Here is a 19,524-nt window from a genome sequence, read left to right on the forward strand (position 1 = left end):
CAATCGTTAAATAGCAACAAAAGGATTACAACGATCTTAATTTGTTTGACGGTTTTTATGCGACTTCTCGTTTTATTTGTCCCAAGGATGTATACTGTCACGCAGTTCGCCATTTTATTAGATACGCGGGAACACCTTTTCCATACAAACAAATTCACCAAAATTGAATTTGTATGGTGTGGTGAATTTTTTGTATGAAATTTGGTGTGTAACCCGCATATGTGCATCTGCGTGACCTCCCCAAAGTATACAGCCTTGATTTTTCCCACACTGTCTCCATGGTTATCAGGGCCGTAACTAGACCATATTTTCAGGGTAAGCTGAGCTCCTAAGATGAATTTCTTTAAGGAAATTAGCATTGACTGAAGTTTTACGTTGTTTCAATGTCTTGACTCTCAAAGGATTTGACTATTCTAGAACAATCCAACCGTCGTGGTGAGAACTATCAACACTAACGAGATGTCAATTACTATTCATAGAAATGAAAATAGAAATCCTGAAGACTCATGAATGCTTTAGAGGTGTGAATCCACGATGATCTGCCTCCAATAACATGGAAAATCTAAATCTCAACAGTACAGTCTGTTCGCCTTAAGAGATCACAATTTTAGATTTATCAGAGTTTTGAAGTTCGTCGATGTTCTCAGTCACAGTCAATTAAGTGATTCTAATGCTATTTTGGCGCACAATTTGAATTCGCTAAGGCGTTTTCACTCCGTGAAAGTTTTTATAAAGTTTGTGAACATATCATGTAATAATTAGCTCATTAGAGTACTTGGCAATGGTCCACATGTTGGATATCTAATTGCATGATCTAGTAGACGTGTGTCTAAACTAGTATGCCTTAGTATAATGCAGTCAATTCGTTTATATCAGTCAAACTATTCGAACGTTGGTTTAATAAATTCCATTTATTTTGTACTCAGTCGTTTTACTTTCGTCATTGGGAAACTGGAAAACCAACAGGTTATGGGCCCAGCACAAGGTGGACTGCGAAATTTCTTTTGGTTTATTGAAAAGAAATAAATTTTGTGTAAAAGAATGACAAGAAAATGGCAACGGTTATGGAAAATGTCTACGAATATGAAGTGAAACAAGAGAAATCAAATGACACGGTTGTACATGAAGCCATGATACGCTTGTGGGAATGAGTAAAGCAGTCGAGGAAGTCATGGCAGTTTCAATCGACGAAGTCATGGAAAGGAAATGATGATACGTTTGTATGGGAAGCTGTGACACGGTCGCGAGAACGAGTAAAGCGATCGAGGAAGTTACGGTAATTACAAGCTAGGAAGTCACGGAATGTGGAAATGGAACATGGAAGTTACATCAGAAACAGAACAGGAAGTTGATACGGAAGTTACATCGTGAATTGGATTATTAGTGGTGTTGGGAATGGTGTAAAAGCCGTAGTCCAGCTGATATCCGTTCAAAGACCGATGGAAGGAAGTGATCGCGTGGAATTGGAAGTTTGAGGTACTGAGCAATAGGATTGAACAACATAGTCGTAATTGAGGAATTTGATGTGGAAGTAAGATCGAAATTGAGGAAGTAAATCTATAACTGGTGACTGTTTTGTTGGAATATGAAATATGTGATTTGCATTGTATGCATGTTTGTTTATATGAAGAACAGTGCTTGAAACGAAATGAGCAAATTCCTATGTTTGTGTGTAGACTAAACAAAGTGGTTTTTTTTGCAGTACACAACGTATTCGAGGTTTTTATAAACTTCCAAATAATTAGAAGTTGATTTTAGGGTCTTGGTTTCTCCGAGGGTTTTTCTGATTTCTTTCATTTGCCATTTCAAATAGCATACGAAATCAGAGGTACAGAAGTAACAGTTAGATAAGAAAGTGGGATTTTTTTACAGTCGCGTAATGAAATGTAAAGATTGCTCAGATCACTATTGGCTCCTGAGAAGAGACTTTTGAACGAACGGAATGCTTAAAAGTGTAACGATTGCCGACGTAGAAGAAAAAAGGTTGAATTTAAGCTGCGTCACAGTCGAAAATTTTGAAAAAGATGAAAGATGTCAATTTTATGGCATAAATATAAGTCTAAATAAGCTCAGCTCAGTGTGGAACTGTTGGAACTTATAAAAACAACCAACCGAAATCAATATGAAACTGAAATTCTGACATTGTCGATTTGAAACTGAAACTGTGTCGTTAACATTGAGGACATCGCCAAATGAAGCTCTAAATGCGTTGTTTTAAAATAATAAAAAAATCCATTTCAACTGTTTTGGGGCAAGGCTAAGTTATCCTTTCGTTTTCAAACCAATTATTTATATTTCACATGTTCTTCACTCTAAATTTTGACAGCAAATGTATGACCCATCTGTCAAAATTGTCAACTCGAGTGGTATTTCATTTCACCGACCGGTTGTATACTGAAGCTTTAAACTTTTACATTGTTTTAAAGGTCAAAGAAATTTGTGTCAGAGGGACCGAAAACGTTTGAAAATTACATTGTTTATCTTACATTAAAAAAATAGTGTCTCATCGGGAAGATTAAAGCTATTCATCTAAACGTATAAACGACATTTTTTAAAAACTTGCAATTTTGGCAGTTTAAGTTGCTTCATAGTACATACTTGCATAGTAATGACATTGGGATGATGACAAAACGATTTCCGGCAAATGTTGTTTCAGCAGCGACGTGCAAGTAAATGTTAAAATGAATCGCGCCAACACAATATCTGCAAACGGTGGTCTTGTCATCCTATAGATGATGATGATTGCAGTGGTACTTTATGTACATAAATAAATGGATCACACAAATCCTCTCACTGGTTCTGTGAACGAGATTCGAACATTGTCCGAACGTCACGTATCGAAAATTGAGGAGATATTCGTTCTCGTCTGGAAAAAAGTAAAATTTTCACAATTTTCTTTTTGAAAACAAAAAACCTGATTTTAATGAACTTACTGCGACCCGAGACTGCTCCTACCAGCACTAATCATCTGTTGACCATTCGTCGAGTAATTATCACGATCTCGTCCGAAGTCATTCTCATCAAATCGTCGCACCCGATTCGTGACCGCTTTCTCTCTAACATCCGTCATTTTTGCATCGTCTAGCATGTAATCGACACACTCGTTTTGATTCTTCTCATCACTAATTCGCCTCACTCGATTCGAAATTAGGCCAAGCGTTGCATGGCTTGACGTATAATCGCCGATCGATGATTCTTTGCTGCGTAGTGATTCGCTCTTTGGTTCAATATCTTTAAGTTCACGCAATTCAATTTTGGATTTGGATTTTTCCTTTTTGTATTCACTGTGATCACTGCCGCGGAACGATTCCGACCGGAATTTTTCGCTTAACTGGTGACGACGTTCCTCTTTGATTTTTTCGATTCGTTCGCGATCGAGCTTAAAGCTTCCCAGAACTTTAATATTCGTTAGCATAGTCGGGTTCTTTTCATCGTCATTCGAGACAGTCGGACCGCCTGCGCCCTCAATGCTAGGCATATCAACGTTTACATTGTGCTGAATCAGTGATATTGGATTTTCGGTGGTTGGCGTAATTTTTATCGGTGCCGACTGCACAGCCACATCGTCTGACACTTTCTTGGCACTCGACGGTTTGAGGGTAGATTTACCTTCCGATTTGCAAATTTCAGTTTCATTGTCATCCAAATCAGGTAAGCGCTTCGGGGGATTCAACGTCTTCGGTCGAATATACTCCAGAGACATTCGCCGGCTTACACAATCGATTTGTGGTATCTGTTGACTACCCTTTGTGACTCCATCCAATTTGCAGATGCTGCCAAATTCGCGTTCGAATGCATTTTCGTCCAAGCTACGAGTAATTTTAACTGTTTTGTGCAATTGCTTGTTATCCATCTTGGATTTGAATAGGCTGGGCGAGTTTTGATTTGTGTCCAGTTTTTTTGCGGAAGGTTTGATCAAATCAAACGGGGCCGAGTCAACCGGACTAGTTTCAAATTTATTGGCCAATTGCCGTACGATAAAGTTGACTGGTTGCTTGATGGTGACCTGAAACCACAATATTTACAGTTTTAGTACAAACGTATGCAATTAATCGGAACATGAAGTCAAATGTACCTGGCTTGACTCGTTGTCATCCTTACTTTCCTGCGGCTTGGTTATCGGCTTCATGATAACATTTTCATAAATGCTCGTCGGTTTACGGTACTCAACGTTCTCGTACAACGAAAATTCCGAATTCATTTCGAGACTGTCTTGAATATCAACATCATGGTCATCACTCATCAGCACATCGTCATTTTCAACAAATTTTCGTTTGACGTCAGCACAGGCATACGTTGAACTACTATCCTCCTCAGACTTTGTAGCTCCTAACGCAACGTTGGGAACGACTTGTGGCGCACTATCATTCACTTCATCGTCCATTGAAAACAGTAAAAGGTCAGTCTCAAGTTCCGGTTGCTTTGAATCAGCATTTACACACTCGTTGTCGTTGCCATTGTCCAACAATAATAAATTGACCTCAGACACAGCCCCTTTAAAGAATTTAACTTGCTCGTAGACCGTGTTCTCGTCGAAACTGGTTTCCAGCAATGGTTTCGTTGTTTTGCTCTTTAAATCACTGACCACATTCACCACCTCGTAGTCACCAGATACTGTTTTTGATTTGTTGCTATCGGCGTTACCGGAAAAAAATATATTTTCGTGCGTCGCATTTCTCACTGGGGACCTCAGGTTGTAGGTGATGTTAATCGTAGATCGAATAGGACTAGACGATTTCGCTGGAGCTATTTTCTGAGCTATGTTCAGCCGTGTCGTTCCATCGTAGCTGCTAAACGATCGCTCCAAATTCTCATACAAATTTGTGTCACAAGATTTCGGTGAACTTTCCAACGATACAGCACCGGACTGACGGTTCAGATGTTGATATCCGAATTCGCTCGGAGTCATTGATTGGCTAGTGTTTCCAGAGGTATGCGTGTAGTTCGGAGTGTTAGGCGTTGATGGAATGTTTATAATTTGTTTGTTTAAGGACGACAACGACGTGTCATCCACTGACATTTTGGAGCCTTCCAGATCGAGGGATAGTTCTTGTTTCAACGATTCCATATTTTGCATGTCATCGACGGGATTGCTACGGTTCGTGTTTGTGATAATCTGTGAAAGAGACAATTGTCCGTTACAGCACCTTCAATTGTCATTCGAAATGAAATGCTTACTTGACTGGAGCTAGTCTCAGACAATAACGTCGAGAATTCCTTGTTCTCAAAAACGGGAGTATTTAGCGAACTGCTGTTTTCCGAGCTCGTTTCCCCAACTAGCAACGAATATCTCGGCGATTGACTGGGACTAGATGGTGTTGCAATGCTTAGCTTCGATCGCTGCGTATCGTTCTGTTTTGTCAACTCTGCAGAACAGCTGCGAAGTATCAAATTAATTGCCGAGACTGGTGGTTCCTTGTTCGCGGCTATTGAATTAGGATCGCAGTAACTGAAGCGGCCGGCTTTCGACATTTTCTTATGATGTGCTATCGCATTCATATCTTCATTTACTGGCAGACGGCAAACATACTTCTTGTCATCGGTAAATTTTCGTCCCATTCCCGGATAGCTGAAACGTTCCTCCTTTCGTTCCAACGTTGATTGGTCATTGTGCTTCGTGTCGGGATAACTGTTTCTGTTGAATCCCACCGATACTTCCTTATCGGCATTTCGGGCACTCGATAATGGTGCATTTTGGATGTGAACAAAAGGTGATGTTGGTGGTGTTGGCGTTGAAGCCGATGACGCGTTATGGATTTGAACACTCGTATAAATTGTATTCGCATTGAGAGTTGTATGCTCTGGGGTAGTACAGTCGATGAACTGTATGTCAGACAGTTGATCTTCCAACTTATAACGCTTGCACATACTTTCATCGGTGCTAATCGATTGAGTATTGCTAATCGCTGACCATCGAGCACCATCCGTAGGACTTTGCAAATTAAGGCGAGGCTGTTTCTTTGGACTAGGGTTTACACTATTGTTTACATTGGAATAGTCATCTGGACGTGAGCGCAACGTCCGTCGTGATGTCTAAAAAAATTGAATTTTCTTTTTCTTTTGTCTTTAAGGAAACTATCTACAACACTGACCTCTTTGGCAACTTTAGGACTGCTCACCAAACTTTCACTTTCGGAGAAAATTCTCATCTCCGGCTCTTCCCGATCGAAATTGATGCCGAGCTCCGATAATTCCCTACTGGTGACGCCTCCACGCAACGGTGATTGCAATAAATCAAAGTAAGAGTCATGCGATACACTGCGACTGTGACCGACCGTTCTCAAACTGTCGATAGAATTGGAGCGCACACAAATTTCCATTGGTTTACTTTCGTAGATGTCAATACTTTTGGCCATTTTCTCAGTTTCGCTGCGTAGGGAAATATGCTTGACGTTAACTTCTACCTGACAAGGACTGGATATCTCGATTGTCTTCTTCGCTGTCGTTGGATTGACATCTTGATTGGCGTTTCGAGTATTTCTGGTAAATAGGGACTTCCAAGAATGTGTCTTCCGCTTTTGCCAGCTTCGAGGCACTGGCAAAACAGTGTGATACTTGTCCGGTAAACTGCTCGGACCACCGCCAACTTCTGAAATGGATTTTTTTTTTCATTTGTTTGTGAACTTTTATGAAGCTACGAAGGAAACAGCGAACAATTCGTTGGTCTTTCACAGCCTAATTTGATTTGATCAGACTTCGAACTTTTTTTTTGTTAAAGCTAGAAGCAGTGCTACGTCTCCGTAGACTTTGATCTTTTTTAGGTACAGGAGACGTCAGTGAATTTTAGACATGAATTTGTTTCCGCTGTTAACTACTAATTCGTCTTTATACGTTTTTATCACTACCAAGGACGTGCGTGTTACTCGAGTAGCAATCATTGTGTTTGTATTAGTGGATTAGCTGAAGCAAACTCAAGTCTAAAATTCACTGACGTTCACTGTACAGGGGACGTTTGTGAAACTCAGGCGTAAATTTACTTCTCTCGGCGTAGTAGTCGTTAAACAGCATAAAGTTATATGCAGTTTTGTATGAATGAGTGGACCAGCTGACGCAAATTCATGTCTAAATTTCATTGACGTCCTTTGTTAATCTCTCACGTTAATCTCTATCGATCAGACCCAATTCCAGAGAAAACTGGTCATTGGGTAATCGGGCTCCCAACGTACCTATGTATGAACTAGAACCACCCGTCATGTTGATGTTGGATTTATTGATATCGATAAATTCTAATCGATTGTGACGAGTTTGTGCCTCTTCCAGACTGATGAGCTTTGGGCCTCCAACACTCAAACTCTTCGGTCGCTCGATGCACGAATGATCAAGATGATCTCGTTGTTCGACTTGGATTGATTCTGTGTCAGTAAGCGATGATTCATATTGCAGTGACTCATATCTTTCGTAGTCGTCATTCGGATCGAAAATTAGTCCACAATTTGTTATCAGGTACTCGGTAACGACAGCCTGAACGCCGACTCCACGAAGTGCTGCCACACCTATCGAATATCAATATATTAATATTGGCCGAGGGCATGAAGTGAACGGTTCAAACTGACCTCCCGATTCCAATGACGGACTGCGCAGCAAATTTGGAGCCCAGACTATCGCCAAATTTCGATCAGTCATACCTGTGCTGACCGATTGTCGGGCTATTGTGTTCAGGTGCTGCGCTAAGTATTTCAATGTCCTAAATGTTTCAAATGACAACGAGTCAGAGACTTTCAAAGGTAAACGAAAAGTTGGATTTTACCTATAGTGCGGTGGAGGTAGTTTTTGAACCGTTTCCTTCATCACTTTCAGTCTTAAGCTTGCATCTCCTTTCGTCTGTATGGCATCCACGAAATTATCGTATCTGAAAAATGAAAATAGTTTGAAAAGAATCGAATCGAATTGACTTCATTATAATGTCGTACAATTGGTACGTGCATAACGGGTTCGGCAATTCGCGGAAATACATTTTTAGAAGCGAACTCATTGCATGAATGTCCTGTCGTATTTCTGGATGCGTAAGATCTGGAACACGTTCTTCATCGAAACTGCGGCGTAATTTTTGGATATTGGAAGTAATGCCAGACAGTCGATAGATGCCATCAACGATCCCATGTTCTTCAATAAATTCGGAGCAGCACTTTAAAACCATTGGAATGTCCTGACCACTGTTAAGTAAGTGTTCACTGAGGTCGCAGGAAAATACACGTTCTTTGTAGATTCCGCTCTGTTTAAGACGTCTTCGTGAGGGTCGTGACAAAATGAAACTACGAAAGAAAGCGATGAGCTTTCCATGCTTTCGTAGGACGGGTTTCGTTGGAGAAACAGCTAACGATCCTACTAACGGCGCTGGAAGAACTAAATGACGGGGAACTTTATCGCCGATTGTTGCAACACAAGTTTGCGGGAAGAATCCGACTTCGTAATGACTTTTTTGCAGGTGACTTTTTTTACCACGCCACCAAGTGGATTCCGCAGGACTGGGCATGTCTATAACGGATATCATGTCACCAACATCGATTGAAATTTCGTCACATGCTTGAGCGGTGTATTTTCGAATTCCGTATGCTGCACCAACTGCAGGAGTGTTGATACTTTTCATCGTGTCCATATCGGCCAATGGAAGACGTCGTCCTTTATTATCCAATTGGAACCAAGTCAAAACGGGACCGCATGTCAACGAATCGGAAGCAATATTTGAAAATCTGGTAAGATAGGTCGATACGATGTTCTCAATTTGGAGATCGGGAGTTATCTGTATAAATGTAACATCACTGTCAAACAAAAAAAAATCCGATTGATTCGACTTTCGTAATTACCTCTACTTCGTCCAGTTCTCGTAAACCACTAATCTTTCGATCGTAGACACATCGATGAAGCATTTCGTCTAACATTTTCAAGTTCTCAAATGATCGCCTTATCAAGTACGGATCGGATTTCTCAGCCGTCACCTTAATAATAAACCAGCTGGTGGCCGTTTGTGATGATGTTTCATGTTGTGATGCGTTGCTGCTTTGCAGATCAGTTTTGTCTTCAACTAAGAGAACAGAAATCTGACCTAGTTCGACACGTTCGTAGTGGAAGTGAGCACATTCTTCCAACTTTGGAAAGCGACAATATCCCTGTGACGGAAAGACAAACGAATGGTAACACCTGGGTGCAAATAGTGGTAGTAATATTGTGGATGCTGTTTGTGCACGGCTTCAAGTAATTGCAATATTATTCTAGCAATGCCTCCAAATCTACCTTTTATTAATTATGACCGATCTCTTGATAAAATTCGAAATTTTCACATTCAACAGATGACACTACAGACCTAAAGCCTGTGGTATTTTGAGTCCCTTTTGTGGTCCTGGAATTCTCTTGTGTGCCAAAGGGTACCCATTATTTTTCTGGAAAATGCATATTGGGCCATGCCAGACAAAAGGGAAATTGAAAAATGGTCGCTTTTTGTTGTGATTAGCCCCCGACCTGAAATTGGTGTCATTCGATGCCCACGAACCCAAATAAACAGAAAAACATCCGCCAGACTAATTCGTCACGAACTGTGAGCTGCCAGACAAAATTAAAAGCCCAACATGGACGATTTTTGTCGTGATGAACCATGATCTGTAATTAGTATCATTCGATGCCCACGGACTCCAATGAACTGAAAAACACCCGCCAGACAAAGTTCACTATGAAGTGTGAGCTGCCAGACAAAATTAAAAGCCCAAAATAGCCGATTTTTGTCGTGATGGCCCCATGACCTGCAATTGGTATCATTCGATACCTACGGAACAGAAAAACACACGCCAGACAAAATTCACTAAGAAGTGTGAGCTGCCAGACAAAAAGAAAACTCTAAAAATCACTTTTTCCTAAGTGATTTGACATGACCGAAGTTTTGATGCTATTGCATTCACATAGACCCCAGTGAAAAGAAAAACTCCCGCCAGAACATTTTTTGTCAGTCGTATTCATGGGCGCCCTTTGGCACATAAGAGAATTCCAGGACCTTATGAGGGACTCAAAATACCACAGGCTCCAGGTCTACTACGTTCTATCTTCAAATATTTGAATAAAAAGATGAAAATTCAAAGATTCTTATTTTGAAGGACTAGACTTTGGAGTAGCGGTATAAAATGAACGGGTCATTTTAGAGGCATGATGTAGAATCATTTACCGCTCAAAGAGTCGATTAAAAATTGAAAGACACAAAAGAAAAATTGCATTTCAAAATTTGAAGCACTATGTACTGGTCTTTTGTATGCAATCTAAGCCAAAAATGTTGGATTTCAATTTCAAACGTAATATACCCAAAATCTCACTTACCCCTCCAATATTGTGCGTTTTATTCACATTAGTTTTAGTCTGTGCATCCGTTGAATATGATAAAATCTGTGACACATTCATAATTGAGTTTGTATCTGAAGATGTTCCAACAAAATCATGATCTTCAATGTCACCACCACCAAGTGAACATGATTTCTCAGCCATATCAGCTTCGTGCTTTTACCGAGTTTGTATGTGAAGTCCTGTCTTAGCTACTGAATCTGTAAATGATACAAAAAAAATAACAGAGATAATGATAACGTTTTTACTTGGGTATCGTTCTTAACAGGCGATTTTATTTTTTTTTAAAGCCCCGTACTAAGTGCTAGGGGCTATTGGGACTGTTATGTCCATTGGCCGGGCATTGATACTCGAGTCAATTTTATCCGAATTTCATGAATTGTTTTCATTGGAAAAGTAATGATGACCGTGATGCAATTGGTACTATTTTTAGTTTTCTATTGGATTTTAGTAAAATTGAAATGTCTTAGTAAAAATGGTGCTGAAACAGCGTCTGTCAACAGAGAAATTATTGGTTATATGTCTGTTCTAAGGCCATACGAGTTGTCAAATTACTGTCAAATTTCATCCACATAGACATAACCTCATCAATATCGTGTTCGTTCGGCAAGTCAAATTTCGTGTTTACAGTTACTTGGAACAAACCCATATGTTATGCTTTTCCATCAGCGGTGGATTATTTCAGGCATCCCATTTATAGACATCTACAGCTATGACAGGTATGAGCTAAATAACCTCCATACAAACTGCACACACACTCTACGGGTAGTAGAGTGTGTGTGCAGTTTGTATGGAGGTTATTTAGTATGAGCTATATCCCAACATATTCAGCGGTAAAAAAATCATTTATAGTTGCACATGGCTGTCACCATTGCTATAAGCAATTTTAGTGGGAAATAGTATTGAGATAAATCAAGGGATTCATAGATATAGTGTTGCAGTGCAGATTCAATATTATATGAGTTTTTTGGACGTACACTATTCGTACGGGTCCCTTCTCGTGTTTTTTTTTTTTATTTATTTAAGGCTTAAAATATCTGGAATTTGAGCGTGTTTATAAAACATAATTAAACATTTTTCTTTGTTTATTTAGAGTAAAAATTCTTTTTCATTACTGTTAGAGGCCTATAAAATCCAACCATTTCAATTCAATTTCTTCTTCCACATTAGTTATCATATGAAGAAGAAAAAACATTACGACTCGTTGGTACCTGTCTGACCTGAGGAATACATCCTGGACGTCGACACAAGAAATTTCGCAGCAAGACAGAACAGTATAGAAAATCCAGTCTTCGTATTTATGTTTGTTGATCCGAGGAGAAGCCGAGGTCAACAATCACACGAAAACATTACGTTTCAACGTTTTACCCGAGTCTTGTAATGGATTTTACATTCTGGAATTTCCCAAACCAATTGTCTTGATTTCCTTAGTAATGTAGTAAGCCATTTCCGACCATAGGAAAATCAAAAGCATGTAACGGATTTTTAATTAGCATTCCAGATGCTTTTACAGAAAATTTTTACAGATACAGGCGATGAAAGATAAGAAGTAGTTGTATTTATAATCCAACTGTCGTTATTATTCAATTCACATGCATTACCACCACCAATGAATGTGACGACTTTTATGTATGTATAATATTGAATATTGTTCGTTGAAAATGTAATTTGTTTATTTTCTCGCACTGTATTAATCGTTTTTCATTATTTATAAAATAAAATTAAAATAAAACGAGTTCTTAAGAGTGATATCGCCAAAACACAGTGCCGTCTTTTCCATATGGGCAACATGGGCAAATGCCAGTGGCGCCCAAATAAGTTTGACGCCCGATTCGAGAAAAACGAAGAAAAAAAATGTTTCACTCTAGCTAATACGCTGATCTCTACGCATAGATTTCATATAGTGATATGACAGTCTTAGCACAATCATCAGTTGAAATATTTGATGTGAGGCGCCTGGCGTACTTTAGGTGAGTTATATTTTGAGAAATGTAGATGTGTTGTTTTTGCTGGGTGATTTTGAGAGAAAAAACTCGAGAACAGAAATCTACTGTAGGACGAAGCAGGAAAGAAAAGGTGCTAGGAACATCACATCATTTTGGAAAAAAATGTTGATCTCCTTACAAATTACACACGGTTTTCAAAGTCTTATCGCTAGGCAGATATTGATCTAATTTAAAAACTAATTGCATTACCGGATTCCTGATGCGCTACACCCTGGCAGTTTGTTTGATCGAAATCCGTCCAGTCGAAATTCAATTTTTTACGGATGACTGAGTCGATCTTTTAAACTTTTATTTTTTTATATTTTAATCTTAAGAGTGATATCGCCAAGATTTGAACCAATTTTGGGGAAAATCAATACTAAGGTTCGGCGATCCGAGCGAGCTATAGCGTGTTGGATTCGTCTTTCAATTCTAGACAATACGTATCTTTTCCTTTTTTTATTAATTATGTACTCTTGGTGTAAATTAGTAAAATGCAAGCACATGTCATAGGGTAGGGAAAACACTTTTTTAGTATTAACTCGAGGTAGACGATTTTTTAAAAGTTGAAATGTTGTGCGAGTGTGCACCTCTAAAAGACCTATCATTAGAGTATAGGCACGAGTCGGTACCACTGTACGTTTGGGAGTAAACAATGAAAGTATGGTAGATTTTCGCACAGTACTGCTGGCCTGCAACAGAACATTTCCGTGAAATCGACTATGGGGTGTTGTAGCTGGACACACTCACTATCATGCCACGTAAACTAAACCTCAGAAAAATTGTATTGCAGGCCAGGAAGTTGCACGAAGTAAAAAGTTGCCCAAATTTGACCAATTTTTTCATAATTTCGAGTTCAACGAACGTCGTTGAAGTCTGATTGTGATCAAAAATTATCCTAAAGTTATGCTATTTGCATTTAGTGATCATATCATGAGTTCAGGAACGAACAATGCCATTATTCTTAGTGTATACTCTAGAGTGGTTTTTTTCCGTATGTCTGATAATTTCAATTTCAAACCGCCTCAAAATGTAGTGTTAACTAGCTTATTTCAAAAAAAAAAGATTTTTGGAATCATTTAGTGGTCCGGAAAACAAATTTTCTCACTACGATTTTCGTTTACTGAAAAAGAGTCGAACATACGAGTAAAACGTTCGAAATTTTAAATCGTGCTGTACGTTACCAACGTGGATGTATCGAGTAACTCTTTATGTTTTTCAAATGTGATATAAGTTTCGTGAATTTTTATTCCAACTTTGAAAATATTAAACGTTGGATGTTCTGCGTATGGTTTTTAACGATTATTTACTTATTAAGAAAATGAGAAATGCACTTTCCCGACTAATTGTCGGTTCTCTCCTGTACTTTAGCGAATGTTTTTGTTATACGTTTCGTGCTGCATTGGTCTGCTGCATTTTAATGCTATACTAAACAAACCAGCAAATGATGATGTCGACGTTAGAACAATTACCTTGGTAATGCGAATAAAATTGCAGATTTTTTATTTATATTAAAGACAGCGAATGGTTCCTGTCACTGTTCCGATCTGGTCATCTAGTCATACCATTTTGCATTTACGTTATTTGTTCTTATTCCTACTTCACTGGATCAAAAAGAGACAAAAAACTCAATGCTACTTATATGACGAAAATAAGAGCATTTTCTAACATACCTTCTTCGAGAAAGTCTTGATTGATGGCATTTGTTCAATAAAAAATCAAGTTTGAATCTTGTAAAAGAAAAAAAAACTGGTTGACAAACTTATTACGATAACTGGGTTGCGCATTCAATCGTATTTGAACAACAACAACAAGTAAACGTTATTTTCTACGAGCGAATAATAGAACGAATATATTAACTGCATATGAAGTGCCAATTTGTCGAATTGAACATAATCTTACTGTTCTTTATTAGACAAGTTGTACAGTCGAGTGAAATAAGGAATTAGCACATTTTTGCTGGGATATTGTATTATTTTGTGGATATCTCAGTTGACATTTCTTGCCGCACCTTAACAGGAAACCTCGGTTGGCCAGTAGAGGTGCCACAGATGATATGGGTTCACTCTGGTAAAATATCTAAGAAATGTCACAGCTGTGACGTTGGTTCACAAAAAGATGAAGCGTTCAGTTTTGCTTGCAACCAGAATTTCCTTATATCCATGGAGGTTAGAGGAAATCCATATAGGAGCTGTGATCATTAACATCAACATAAATATAAATAACTGAGGTGTCCCTTACTCAAAAAACATGACATAGGTTTGATCAAATAACTCAGTAAACACCGAAGAAATGATTTTTTTTATACAAAAATACTATTGTCGTATGTACCACGTATTACGATATTGTAAAGCTTTACATACACTCACGGAATTTTGAAACCCGACACATTTTCTGCTTCTGTGTTTTACTTCAGATTTTGATTTGACTCTGAATTAAAACAATTGAAATTCGAAGTAGACTTGAATTTCTTTTCAGTTTTCAATTTCGAGCTTTTTTAAAGTAGCTCGGGATCAAAATCATATAACATCTGAGACATCTGATGACCTTACAAACATATGGATTTCATTAAAAACATAAATGTGCTGATTTCTTGTTTAATTCGACTGTATTTATTCCAGTTTGTACTCGTTAAGAATACAAATAAAGCGCATACTATTATTATTTATGTGGGGTGTTGCTGCTTATGGTGTGAAGAAAATAAATTAATTCACGAATTGGTGAAGTGGATCTCAATAGAGTACAGTTTGATTGAGTATATTTACGAGTTGGCTATAAGAATTTAAGTTTTTATGTAACCATATTGAAGTTTATTCATGTTTATATTTTCATTAGCTTTTTGTTTCTTTTTTTTTGATATCTATCTATGTTTAAGTAAACAAAATATGCCGAGAACCAGTACGCTTTATGTAACACTGTTTTTTCAAACTGAGTGTTAGCACAGCTATAAAAAAACATCTGAACATCGACTAAATTGTACAATTAAATCTTTTAGTCCCGTTTGAAGTACTAGTGAATATGAGAAATTTTTATAAGTATAGTGGGGAGGCATATCAATTCAGACTGCGACGTAGTACATAAGTTTGATTCTAATGACACCTTTTTTAGCCCCGTACGAAGTACTGGGGTCTTATAAGATTAATATGCCGTTTGACTATAAAAATATGTCGGTCCGTCCGTCCGTCCCTGTGTAACTTGAGTAAATCACAACCTTTTTTGAAAATTCTTTTTTCCCAATTGGTATGGTGAGGTCAAGTTCGAAAATGGACATGGTAGGGCTGGCCCTTCCAGAACTAGGGCCCTATAGTTGTTTTAGCTGCTTGTGTTATGTCAAATGAAGGGTATTGACGAGTAGAACAAGCTGGACATTGTTTTTGTGTTGGATGCAACGTTGGCTTGTTGGGAGTGCTCAAAGGCCGTTACTCGGCCTTCAGTGTTTTTTTGCACATAAATCGAGTAAATTTTATCTGATTTTGCTAGATTTAGTTTTTTATGGAAGGTAATTGAATACCGAAAAGAATGTGGTGAAAAAAGTTTCTAATTTGGGCCCTTGGACTAAGGCCGCTACTAGGCCCTAAGTGTTTTTTGCACATAAATCGAGTAAATCTCATCCGATTTTGCTAGTTTTTGTTTCATTTAAGAGATAATTGAATGTCGAATAGAATGGTGGCAAAAAAGTTTCAAATTTGGGCACTTGGACTAAGGCCGCTACTCTGGCCTAAGTGTTTTTTTACACAAAAGTCGAGTAAATGTCATCTTATTATGCTAGTTTCTGTTTTATTTGCGAGATAATCGAATACCGAATAGAATGGTGGTAAGAAAGTTTCAAATTTGGGCCCTTGGACTGAGGCTGCTAAGTGGTTCTTGCACATAAATTGAGAATTTTTCATCAGATTTTGCAATTTTTTGTTTCGTTTGGAAAGAAAATTGGTAAAAAAAGTTGTAAATTCGGATTCTTAGATTATATCGTAAACTTTTGTTTTTTTTTACTTCTACAGTGAACGACATCTCAAATGTCTCACTGTCAAATTTTTCTGAGGATTTTATTGTGTCATTGCAAATTCACAATGACATTCTCTGAAAAAAATGACAGTGAGACATTTGAGATGTCGTTCACTGTAATTTTCGCAATTTTTAAGATGAATACTTTCAGTAAATTTGCAAAGATGTCAAGTACGCAATGAGGTACAGAAGCATTTTGATAATGGTCGAATAAGGGGTTACGGACGTATAATGGTTTCGGATAAAATAGGTTCACGGGTCGTACGGGACTCAGTCACAGCAAACGCTCCGACTGTTCTGATACCTTGTTTTAAGTTTTTTTTTACTATAATCTTGCGTTTCACAAAATATTGTTCCCATCTCAAAACAGATGGCTGGAGTTTCTGCGAAGTTGAGTCAAATTTTGTTTTGTTACTACATTGTTGAGTAAAATACCTTACGATTCTGTAAGATTTCTGCAACTCTCCTCCTCGAAGATAAACAAATTTTCTTCTGTTCTCTCTAGACACACAGTGTGCTGAGTAATATATATTACACACTTGTCACGAAGAAGTCGAGGCTTGCCGAGACTGATAGTGACAAGTGTGTACTCTATTTTATCACATAAGCGAAAACGAGACAACAACATAGACCTGAAGTGTAATTTTTGAATTAAACTTCTAGTCAAGTAATTTTGACATCCGAACACCGCGCGTATGTGATAAAATTTATAACTTATCTTATTACATCATATCCATTCATAATAATCTACTTAGTCAAGTAGCAGTCATAAAATGTGAACAAAAAAATTCAAATTGCTATTAATTTGTACCTGGTACGTTAGATGAAACTCAAAAACTAATCAAATCAAGCAGCTGTCGTTTTGTTTTTAAACATTTTAATATTGCCGAGTCAAATTCCATATGTTCTTGTTATTCTGATTTCAGAGAGCAGTGGATATGTAAATGAAAAACGAATATTCTATGAAATGAACATATCACCAATATGTTCGGTGAAACAACACAGACATTAAAGCTTATCGCATCATGATGTATTCAAAGCCCTAAACTTAAAAACGTTTTCTAAGACACTAAATCGCAACACATAAAGATGTAAAACATTCGATTTACGTGTAAATGTATGGCGCTTCTATGGTAACTTCCGAGAGCCGAGAGCCATAGCTCCCTAAATAGAGGCCCGATTCTTTTATCAAACGTCAAAATAAATCAAAGACTCAATTCCAACAACATTTCACGCAGTATGTGTGCTCAATATCGGTGGCATAGATAACTATTTCACAATGCATGCGAGAAAATATCAATTTACCCCAGATGATACTGCGGGTGTTTTGTTGTGACAAATTATGTGTCTACCTCGCGGTGAAAATTTAAAGTTGCATTTTCTCGGGTGATATGTGGATCTGGGTAAGTTCTGGCCACGAAAGAAACCCTCGAAAAGCAAATTTTCACTTTTCTTCGACAGGTGAGCAAATTTGTATTATTTCAATGAAATGTTTACGATTACAGTGTATCTATGGATAGAAAACATGGGATAAGTTAAGATCCTCTAATCAGTTTGCAGCCGAAGAAGCATAAACAATGTGAACATAAGTCAAGATGATGTGGTACCTACGAACAACTAGATGAACCATTGGATATGGTATAAGCATGGAGTGTTGTTTTATTTGGATGGTCCCATTTCCTGCCTTCCTCATAGACAAGAAGTTGCAGAATTGAGTATTTTTTAGTACATTCCGCATCTGTGGGAAAATTTGTTTATCTTCGAAGGGGAGGGTTGTCATTTTGGTTGCGATAAAGTTTTTTTCTCACTCATTTTTTGATGAAATAAAACTGGTTCAAACGACATTGCACACAGGCGGCGTAGGTATCGAATTCGCTTACTGAATTGCATACAAATATATTATAAAAAACAACCAGAGGGATACAGGTCTTGTCTTAAGTAATGTTTCTGCGAGTCGATTGACTCAAATCATCAAAATACTCGGAACTTTCATTTTATTATGCAAATGACAATTCTTGCCCTCATTCATCGAACGCAATGAAGTATCACCCTATAATATTTAGCACAGGCGAGAAAGAAGAAAGAGTTCAGTTCTGCATTCTTCCTCTCAATTACATGAGTGAATTTAAATTGAGACTTTAGTTCAATCGCCTAATTAAAGCTTTTGATTAAACCACATAACATCGATTGTGGTATGATACTTGTTACTTCCATTTCAATTTGGTGATGAATATACTCAAAGGCGACGATACTTATGTTTTGTCAGTTGTTAATTTGGCGAGATGATGAGGTAGTTGTAGTTCGACATTCGCTAGTTCCCCGTTCCCCACTAAATTAATTTCGTTTACTTGTTACGATGACTAAATGATTAAATTAATGAAATTCCGGAACAAAACAAATGAATATCACTTGATGTCTCATAATATGATTGTCCCCATTCTACATCTATTTTTGTGGAAGAACAATGACGTACACTTGGTGACTGTCTTAAATAGATCAACTTTAGGAAATACTATTTTATGGCTAAAATTAAACACTCTAAATACCTTTTTGTATGAAAACGTTGTGCCAAAAACATTTTGATCAATTATAATCCTTTCCGAATATTTAAAGCACTAGAAAATCTATGCACAATGGTTATTATTACCGCGGAACACCCTGTTTTTATCGAACACAAAAATACCATTAGGTGCCATACATAAAAATGTTCTCGCTACAAAAACCTTTATTAGTAACACAAAAATTAGCCGCAAACTAAACGATTATCGTAAAAATAATCGAAATAGATTTACGCTGTCTCACTTGTACACGGAATTATTTAGTTTTTACTTTGGCTTACATTAAAACAAAGTGATGTGTCTTAACCACACAAAATATTATCGCAACCATTTTGAAGTTTATGTGTTTTTTTTTTGTTGTCTTCTCTCGCAACCTCTCACATACTACTGTGAATATGTGTAGTCTGTCTGTAATGCCAGATGTGAAAATTTACACTGTTAATTTTAAGATTTTTCATCATGTACACCTAGAGCTCTGCGGGTTCTATGCATGATTCCGAAACGGATACACTCTCTACTCCTGAGAAGTTGAACAACCCGAACTTATATTCAAGAGATATTAGAGAGTTTGTGTCATTAACGTATAACTTATAAGTCATTTCATTTCATTTATTTTTCATAAAAATAAAACATAACAAGTGACCTGCGTAGCTCCAGTT

The 19,524-nt window shown here is 37.6% G+C and overlaps 1 protein-coding gene across 2 annotated transcripts; it reads right to left on the reverse strand.

The window, feature by feature from the left end:
* Positions 1 to 183: 183 nt before the first annotated feature.
* Positions 184 to 19,239, reverse strand: LOC119071474 (GTPase-activating protein CdGAPr). 2 transcript variants are annotated; one of them, XM_037176324.1, is made up of 13 exons: positions 19,147 to 19,239; positions 18,854 to 18,965; positions 10,300 to 10,520; positions 8,805 to 9,107; positions 7,911 to 8,740; positions 7,748 to 7,849; positions 7,554 to 7,684; positions 7,167 to 7,493; positions 6,093 to 6,589; positions 5,179 to 6,033; positions 4,076 to 5,116; positions 2,934 to 4,006; positions 184 to 2,866 (listed from the first exon to the last, which is right to left on the reverse strand). In XM_037176324.1, the coding sequence occupies exons 3-13, from the start codon at positions 10,462 to 10,464 to the stop codon at positions 2,791 to 2,793; spliced, it is 5,400 nt and encodes a 1,799-aa protein (XP_037032219.1). In that variant the 5' UTR covers positions 10,465 to 10,520; positions 18,854 to 18,965; positions 19,147 to 19,239; the 3' UTR covers positions 184 to 2,790. The 2 variants fall into 2 exon arrangements, with proteins under 2 accessions (XP_037032219.1, XP_037032218.1); XM_037176323.1 differs by having other exon boundaries at positions 18,854 to 19,020; positions 19,147 to 19,232.
* Between the last annotated feature and the right edge of the window lie 285 nt (positions 19,240 to 19,524).

Source organism: Bradysia coprophila (genome assembly GCF_014529535.1).
Source record: "Bradysia coprophila strain Holo2 chromosome IV unlocalized genomic scaffold, BU_Bcop_v1 contig_5, whole genome shotgun sequence".
NCBI classification, from domain to species: Eukaryota; Metazoa; Arthropoda; class Insecta; order Diptera; family Sciaridae; genus Bradysia; species Bradysia coprophila.

Excerpts from the sequence above, each read along its gene's own strand:
- LOC119071474 (XM_037176324.1), bottom strand. The coding sequence starts at position 10,464 with ATGGCTGAGAAATCATGTTCACTTGGTGGTGGTGACATTGAAGATCAT. Across the intron at positions 7,850-7,910 it reads CCGTTATGCACGTACCAATT|ATACGATAATTTCGTGGATG; the intron begins GTACGACATTAT and ends TTCATTTTTCAG. Across the intron at positions 6,034-6,092 it reads GTCCTAAAGTTGCCAAAGAG|ACATCACGACGGACGTTGCG; the intron begins GTCAGTGTTGTA and ends CAATTTTTTTAG.